Consider the following 9,094-nt stretch of genomic DNA (forward strand, 5'->3'; position numbering starts at 1 on the left):
TACATGCCATCATGAATAATTGATTCTAACATAAATAGAATAATATATATATTTTTTTTTGAAAAAAAATCCTGAAGTTTAACTTTAAGCTTGTGAGTTTCAGGATTAACCACTTATCTTGAATTATGGTCCGAGGGGTTTGACCCGCAGTCTGTATTTAGTGTAAGAACCCAAACGCAGTTTCAGATAAGTTGGCGAAACACGCGAACCAAAGGGTACGACGGCGTTTTGAAACGCCGCCTGCATTTATAAGCTGCCCCAGACGGGCCTTTAGAGTGCGTTTGGGGCAGCTTGTGCGCTTCAGGATAAACAACTTATCCTGAAATGAGGCCCGCGGGTCACCGCAGGGGTCGACTAGCTGTCTACGTTTAGTATAAAGATGAAATTGGGTTTTCGGATAAAGCGGGCAAAACGCGCAATCCAAATGACACCGCGACTTTTTTAAAAATACCCCCGCACTTATAAGCTGCCCAAACGCACCCTTAATTGCGAAACCAATCTTTTAAGTTGCACGTATGGAAGGGATAAATAGAATCTTTAAAGATGGTTTAAGCTATAAAAACTATATTTAAAAGGCTACATCTGTAAATTTTATTAAAAAATTGTAATTTTAAGCTGTAGTCAAATAGGAGATGGTATGAATGTAAATAAAGAAAATAGGAAGTACTAAAGGGGAAAAACGCAGGCACGCATTCCCAGACCGAAATTCAAACCAAGTGGCGCCCGCATGAACCAAATCCCTCCAAGATCCGATTTCTTACCTATTTTAATTAAGCGTCACCTAGAGCACAGCAAGAACTCAGTATTGTTTTCAAAAACCCTAACAAAATCTCCCACTTCTTGTAAGCCGTCTCAGCTCTTCGTGGCTCCTAAATCGGAATCTCTAACTGCAAGTCAAAAGAAATTTGCTCGACTACAATCTTCCGAGTCTCGTTGCTTCTCCACTTGTCGTCGGGCTAAGGTTGGTTTGGTTTTTTCTTCTTCAAATGCTGCAAGAATTTCTCTTTCTCTGTTATTTGAGCTTGTTTCCTTTTTGTTGGCGGCCAAGATCCTTCTTTTTTGGTGATGCCTACTAAGCTTTGGGTGCGAACAGGCTAATCTTCTATTTGTCTTACTTTTGGCTCCCTCCGAATCTTCGATTTTTACACAATTCAGTGCGAACAGGCTAATCTTCTATTTGTCTTGGCTCCCTCCGAATCTTCGATTTTTACACAATTCTACTTATCCTTGAAGTGAAAAAGATTCTTCATCTACAATCTTTGAGTTTTTTTTTTTTTACGAGTTTTTGACGAGATACAGGGAAATTAGGAGTTCTGAAGGAAAAAAAAAGTTCTTTCATTACTGTGGGGAAGAACAGTTGGAGAAGCAGGAAGATACGGAAGCTGATAAAGTGTTGTTTCGGGTTTGTAAACTTCTTGTTCTTCTTCATGTTCTGAGCTTTTCTGAATTTGGATATGTTTGATTTTCTCCTTTTATATCTGAGAAGTGACTGAAATTAAACGTTTTTTTAATTAGAATCACCTTTCATAGAAATTTTCTGGAAGGTTGTCATTATTCGTACTGTTAGAAATGGTCCTTTTAAATGGGAGAGTTGCAAATATAGGCTTAGAGTATTTGGGCTGATATTTAAGCTTTATTCGGGTTTATATGGAAAAGTCATCAAAGACGTGCTTTTTACTCTGAAGTACTTAATTGAAAAATATACAGACTAATGAAAGGATCTTTAATGATTATAATTAGAAATAGTGTGCAGTGACTAGAGTATGTTATCTTAATATGATTGTAGTATTAGGATATACATATTCTTGTAAATTTTTGTTTATTTGAGAGATGCTTATAAAATATATTCAAAATCAAGTATTTTGATGTATGTTATTTATAGATAGCATATTTTTAATAGATCAGGGATATTTTCAAGCGAGCAAAATGTTAGAAATTTGAAACAAGCTTAAAAAATTACATGGATAAGAATTAATTTTATTAAGAGCATGTAATTTATATATAATCTTTCTGTTAATTTAAAGTTGATTATTTTCTATGTTATTGTTCAAATCATTAGTGATATTTAGATGGATTATGTTCTTTTTATTGAATTTGTTTTACAAATTAATGATAATTGTGATGATTATGTAATTTCTATATTTAAAGTTTGATGATTTAAATAATGAAATGCTGAGTTATTTTGCAAGAGGAAATTTGATAAAAAATATAATGAAAATAGCTATGTCGCATGGATTGTATTGTTTGGCTAATATGAAATTGCTGCCAGTGAAGTTTAGGATGTTTAATATAAGTGACAGACATGTGAAGAATATAATTAAAGAGAGAGAGAGAGAGAGAGGAGAGACAATGAGTATAAGTTTTAAATATTGAGGATTAGATAATCAGAAATAATGTTGGTGAAGTTGGCATCAAGCTCTGTTATAATAATTATATTATTAGGTATTTAAGTCGCTTCTACTAGTGAAGTTGAAGGCGATAATAAGAATATATGATAAAAGTAGGAAGAATAGGGTGGGGATTTGTTACATTAGAGAGAATGAGAGAGAAGTAACAACCATTGAAGATTAGATAATACAAACTAATGTTTGGGTAATTTGGCATCTAGCTTGTTTATATGGATTATTTATTAGGTAATAATATGAATATGATAATGATGTATATATTGTGAAGAAAAGAGTGACGACTGTTTATATTAAAAAGAAAATTGAAATAGCAACTATTGAAGATTAAATAATAGAAAAAGAATTGGGTGATTTAACATAAATAAGTGAGGTAGAAGATGCTCTAGGAAAAGATTTAGATAGAATTAAGGAAGATAAGAACTGACGGACAAAAGAAAACATGATTAAAATTTGCTAAAAGTTTTGCAAGATATAGAGTTAACGGCTTCTTGTAAGTTTAAATAAGATTGATTTGAAAGTTGCGTGGATAAGTTTAATGATGATGGCTGGTATTATATAAATACCTGCTATCAAATGCTTTTTGTTTGTTATTAACTCTACAAGATTTACATATTAGTTGTCTGGTTCATAGATTGTGTTAATATTTTGAGAATCTAGAAAACAATGCAACTTTGACACTTTATAAGTTCCATTTTCCTCACAAACCTTTTTCTAACAATTTTATTTAATATAATGTTTCTTTTTTTTTTTTTTGGGCAAAAAGTGCTCCCTCAAATGAAGTTCTTTTTATTTTTATGTAACAAATTGTTATCAATGTTTTATCTTGAATAGCATTTCCAACCTTTTTTTCTTTTGGCAATCCAAATGGTTTATTTCTTTTGCAGTGATGCCAGATATGGGCAGAAACCTCAGCCCATTGGTTCAGGAGGAGTTGGAGAAACTTGAGAAGGATGCTGAGAGCCGAAGGCTAGCCATGAAAGCCCTCAAGTCATATGCTACAAACATAGATACTAAGGCGATTCCACAATTCCTTGCCCAAGTTTCAGAAACTAGCAACCAAGGCTCGCCATCTGGAGAATGCACAATATCGCTCTTTGAGGTTCTTGCCCGTGTCCATGGACGCAACATTGTTCCACATATTGGCAGCATCATGAATACCATCATTCGAACCCTCTCAACAAGTGCTGGATCCTTTCCCCTTCATCAGGCATGCTCTAGAGTTGTTCCTGCTATTGCGCGCTATGGAATTGATCCTTCGACTCCTGATGATGAGAAGAATAAGATCATTCAATCCCTGACTATGCCTCTAAGCAATGCTTTGATGAGCCCACATGAGAGCCTTGCTTCAGGATCTGCATTGTGTCTGAAGGTTCTTGTTGAATCAAACAACTGGAAATTTGCTTCAGATGATACGGTCAATGATGTCTGTTTAAAAGTAGCAGGTGCTTTAGAAGAAAAGACAACTCAGACAAATTCGCACATGGGCTTAGCCATGGCTTTAGCTAAGCATAATTCATCAATAGTCGAAGCATATGTTGGATCTCTAATTCGATCTGGCCTGCACCTATTGAGCATAGGAACCTCAGAGAATAATTCTCAGAAGCGTTTTGTAGCCATTCAGATGATAAATTTTTTGATAAAATGCATAGACTCACGTAGCATTTCATCTGAACTCTTTGATGTAGCTGATGCCATGGAGAAATGTCAAGCTGATCCCATGGCATATGTTAGGGGTGCTGCATTTGAAGCATTGCAAACTGCAAAGGATGTAGCGTCACAAAAAGGGTCTAAATTTGACTTATCTTCCACTCCTGTCAATCACCTCAATTTCCATAGAAGAAATGAAAAGAGCCCACAAGTAGCTTTAGATAAGCTAGGCAAAGGATCTCATGTTGAATTTCCTACTCCTGAATCACAGTCTATTGCTTCTTCAATATACAATGAAAATTTCACCGTGTCACCAAGTTCCATAAAGCATACTAATTCGAATAGCGAGTATATTGGAAAGCATGCTCAGAGGAGGCTTTGGAACAATGATCTTGGTGGTGTGGATCTATCTTTCAAGGATAGTTTCTTACTAAAGCCATGCCCAAGCAGCAATTTAGCTGAAAATGTTGAAGGCCAGCAGGCGAGGGATGATCAGCGCCATCAACTGAGCATGGCAGGTAATCAGCATGCCGAATCCTTTACTGGATTTGTGTTGAGCAACGTAGGAAACACAGAAAGTCGAGATTCCACACCTAGTCCTCAGGTACTATCTTAATGCATTTATATTTCTGTAACTAATCTTCCTTAACAGACATGTAAATTGCTAAAGTAGCAAGTGTTCTTGCTGTTGCTTCAGAGTTCACAACATCAGCTTCTTTTGGATGACATAAAGATATATTCAACTCCTCGAAAGCTTGTAAGATCTCTACAGAACCAAAGCGATGGTAAAAGGGAACTCTCTGCAATTCTAACAAGCCCTGTTTCATGCAAAGTGCAACATGAACCAACAGATGAGTCTTATTCCCTCTATTCTGATATCAGCACTGTGAGCCAGCAGAAGTTTATTACTGATGCCGTAGAAGTTTGTCAAAGCGTTGAATCAGTATCATCAACCGTTGACCCAGCTGACGATAAAGGTAGCGAAATGAGTGGCTTATCTGCTGATACAGAACTGAAGGGAACAAGGATAAATGATATAAATAGAACATCCTTTCTCGTATTTGTTGCTGGCCTTGCAATGATATGCCTTGCCATTATAATGTCAATACAAAGAGATGATGATGTTGATCAGTTTTATTATGGTCTGGTTCCAACCTGATATTCTGCCGTGCGTTTAGAGACTATCCTACTGGGAGCTGGTTGGCATAAAGTTGTAACAATCTAAGCTGTTTTTAGTACAGAAATGTGGAGTTTTCTTCTTGGTAATCTGAATTTATTCATTCCGTTTCTGTTTTTATTTCAGATTATAATTAGTCTTTACATAGAAGTCGTTTCTTCCATTCAGACTGCATCATATGCCTTAAGATTTAGGATTCATTTGGCAAAGTTTTTAAAAGGTTTTTTTTTCCAAATTATTGTGAACAATGTATTTAGAAAATAAATAAAGACAGTATTTTTTTCTAAATACAGCAACAACAACAAAGCCTTAATCCCACTAGGTGGGGTCGGCTACATGAATCCTTTTTCTCCATTACGTCCTATTTAGTGTCATATTTTCATTTAGTTCTAGTAAATTAAGATCATTTTTTATACAATAAGCCCAAATACCTGTGCTGCTTTTAACACAAGTCGAATCTAAAACATCTATTCTCCTAATCAGATCATCAGATGGTCGACTTTTAAGGTGACCAAACCATCTAAGACGACTTTCTCTAATTTTGTCCATCACAAGAGCTACACTAACCCTATCACGGATATATTCATTTCGCATTTTGTCTCTAAGTGTAAAACCACTCATCCACTTAATCATTCTCATCTCGACAACACTTAACTAATTATTATGCTTCTCTTTTAAAGGCCAACATTCAACGCCAAAGAGCATTGCAGGTCTCACCACCGTCTTATATAATTTTCCTTTTAGTCTAAGCGGTACTTGTCTACACACAAAAGGCCCGAAGCATTCCTCCATCTCAGCCAACCAACTTGAATTCTACTATTAACATCCCCATCTATATCACAATCGCTTTGAACAACAGACCCAAGATATCTAAATCGTTCACACCTTTTAATAGTTTGATGGCACAAAATTTACTTTTCTATCACACAAAAGTCACATTTCTGTCACTAGAGCTACTACTACTAAAATTACATTCCACGTATTCAATTTTAGTTCCACTTAAATGAAGGACTTTAGACTCCAATGTAGACCTTCATAATTCAAGTTTTTCCTGGGCTTTTTCTCTCGCATTATCCACGAGAAAGATATCATTAGCAAAAAAACATATTTTTTTGTAAATGAGTATGCTTTATTTAAGTAGAACTAAAATCCTGACATGAATCCTTTTGATCATTGTGTTATTTTTTTTCTAAATGAATGAGTTTAATTTATTTTAAGAAAATTTGCATACGGACCGCACTTCTTATTTGTTGACATATCTTACACAAAAAATTTGATATTTACACTTATGATATCTTGGTTTCATAAATTTAGTCTTAAAAATATGCATTTAATTTTTGAAAAGTTATTGGTGATATTTTAGATTTGTTGTCAACATTTCAGTGATATGGATGTAAATATGAATGTTTAGTCATACGTAGATAAATGTCCGTTAGTGTGGGTTTTGTATCATTTCCTTTCAGGGGCAGCTGTTATATTTCAGTTTCATTATAGTTTATTTATTTATTATTATTTTTTATTGCATTCAAATTTATTGAAATATGTTAGTTAGAAAGCCTAATAAAAAGTAACTTTAAAAGTGAAAATTTAATTTTTATTATAGCACCCTTTATGTAGATGATTGCATTTGCCTCAAAAGCTTAATAAAAGAAACTTTAATGAAATTCATTTTTTTTAAATTTTTAAATTTCAAACATTGATATTTAGAATATTATTTTTGATACAAAGTCCTTGTGACAATTTATTACAAAGATTCCAATAATAAATAAAAACTTGAAATTAAAACAAATTTTTGCCAATGAAATAAATACACAATAAACAACAAAATATCATGTATTTTGTGTTCATATTTCAGGTCCTCTACAATTATTGTGAAAACTACAACTTATAATTTGTGGAGGTTGAGATTAACTGGAAAGAAATCAAAAGCTTTTATGAAATATTTTGTATATGTCCCAACCCAGAGTGAATTTCACAACAAAGAATTGGCATACGATGACAATTGTAGAGGAATTGAAAATGATTGTCCATAAGCCTAACACATGAAATGTGGATAATGTTGAAAGTAAACAAAACAATGATCGGTGCAAAATAGTTGATTTGATGAACGAAGTCTAAAAACCTTCAAATGGGTGAAATACCCCAAAGTTTTATTAAAAATGTAGTGATTTAAGTGCTTAGAGTCTAGCATGGTTTCCATGAAGATCCAAGTAAACTTCAACTAAGAAAGCTAAGTATTATTTCACAAAACATATGTTTTATTCAATTAAAAGGGAAAAAAAAATTATGAAAGAGCTTTAAATGTAAAAATTTAAATTTAAGTTTTTAAATTTACAAAGTATCAAATTAAATTTCATAAATTATATGTTTTAAAACAAGGTTTTTATCAATCGAGAGTAAAATTAGCATTTAGTTCTGTTGATTACTAGAAACTCTAATTCTGATATCCCAAAATATTATATATCTTTGCACTATGGAATAATGAATTCACTATAAACCTATTGATTGCTAGATTTTAATTTATATACGTCTGTTCAACCAAATTCCTCTTACTTCGCTCCTTTTGTTCATTTGGACCGTTCATTAACAAAAAAATACAATTCATTTTAAACACATATATGACCAGTTCACTGGCTATATTAGGTTTAAAGAAAAGTAAACAAATATTTGCAAGATTTAAGCACCATAACACAAAATTTAATGAAATCTTATTTGATAATTCACAAAGCCAAAGAGAGAACTCTTAGCCTATCATACTCTTAAACAAAACACAAAAAACTCTCTTCATTTCAATCACACAAGTATAAAGGTACATTATGCTCTGGTGAAATCCTTCTCAACTTTTTCTCCATGCTCTCCTAATCTTCCTCGCACTCTCGCGCTCTCCTTTAAGCTAATTCACACATTGTCGCACTCACTAAGAAAAATTACATTACCATGTGTCCCCTCCAACACACCCTGTTTTAAGTCCTATCAACATCCATAGCTTATCTTCTCGCCTTTGAGTTCTTGCTTTGAAATCAAAAAGTTTTCTAGTCGAGTTGTCGACTGCGGCATTTTAGGTGTAGCGTTTTGACATTTAGGTAATGCTATGATGCTCAAAATATAATGTTGAGGCACTAAATTCTTTATCTTCTGGTTTCTATTTCACTCTATAATCGCACTGCAATGCTTGACAAAGGTGTTGTGGTGTGTTGATCTGCCTTTGTGGCACCTTTCTCTCAAGAATTTTGTTAAGCAAATTTTAACATAATGTTGTGTAATTGATGGTGGCATTGAGGCACTATCACTTCAACTCCTCAAAATCTTTAATCCTTCAATTCAAAAGGTTTCCTGCTTATAACACAAAAATTTACATAATGTTTGTATATAATATTAAATTATGAAAAATATTTTAGGCAAAGTCTTGATATTTTTCTCACTAAATAAATCCCCAAAACCCAATTTTTATTTATCTTCAAGTATTTAATTATTATAAGTTTATGTCATAGACCAAGTAAGTAGTCATATATTACGATTCAACTCCCTCTTAATGATATAGTGAACATATAACTGAAGTTCACATTAGCTTATTAGCTATGTGAATTTCTAGTGACTAATAATATCCTAATTCTTACTAATATTAATATTCTTATACCACAAAATCCTTTAGTACATGAAGTGGGTGATTGGTTAAAGCACATTTAATTAACAAAAATTATAAAATTTTAATTAATCATAAGCTTAATTTAGATGTTTTCATTTTAATTGCAACACTCTTAAACTAGATTGAAGAAACTTTAAATTATTTAAGTTTAAGGATAGTACGGGTACTATTTTTTTTTTATACCAAACCTCGAGCTCTTTTTCTAAGCTTATATATATA

At 33.1% G+C, this 9,094-nt stretch overlaps 1 protein-coding gene across 3 annotated transcripts; it reads left to right on the plus strand.

The window, feature by feature from the left end:
- Window positions 1-725: 725 nt before the first annotated feature.
- LOC110032504 lies at window positions 726-5,349 on the plus strand. Of its 3 annotated transcripts, none has more exons than XM_020736156.1 (4): window positions 726-961; window positions 1,300-1,402; window positions 3,290-4,656; window positions 4,750-5,349. In XM_020736156.1, the coding sequence occupies exons 3-4, from the start codon at window positions 3,292-3,294 to the stop codon at window positions 5,209-5,211; spliced, it is 1,827 nt and encodes a 608-aa protein (XP_020591815.1). In that variant the 5' UTR covers window positions 726-961; window positions 1,300-1,402; window positions 3,290-3,291; the 3' UTR covers window positions 5,212-5,349. The 3 variants fall into 3 exon arrangements, with proteins under 3 accessions (XP_020591815.1, XP_020591814.1, XP_020591816.1); XM_020736155.1 differs by having other exon boundaries at window positions 1,309-1,402; XM_020736157.1 differs by lacking the exon at window positions 1,300-1,402.
- The last annotated feature ends 3,745 nt before the right edge of the window (window positions 5,350-9,094 follow it).

This window comes from Phalaenopsis equestris, unplaced genomic scaffold, assembly GCF_001263595.1.
Source record: "Phalaenopsis equestris unplaced genomic scaffold, ASM126359v1 Scaffold000957, whole genome shotgun sequence".
In the NCBI taxonomy this organism is placed as follows: domain Eukaryota; kingdom Viridiplantae; phylum Streptophyta; class Magnoliopsida; order Asparagales; family Orchidaceae; genus Phalaenopsis; species Phalaenopsis equestris.

Excerpts from the sequence above, each read along its gene's own strand:
- LOC110032504 (XM_020736156.1), top strand. The coding sequence starts at position 3,292 with ATGCCAGATATGGGCAGAAACCTCAGCCCATTGGTTCAGGAGGAGTTG. Across the intron at positions 4,657-4,749 it reads ATTCCACACCTAGTCCTCAG|AGTTCACAACATCAGCTTCT; the intron begins GTACTATCTTAA and ends CTGTTGCTTCAG.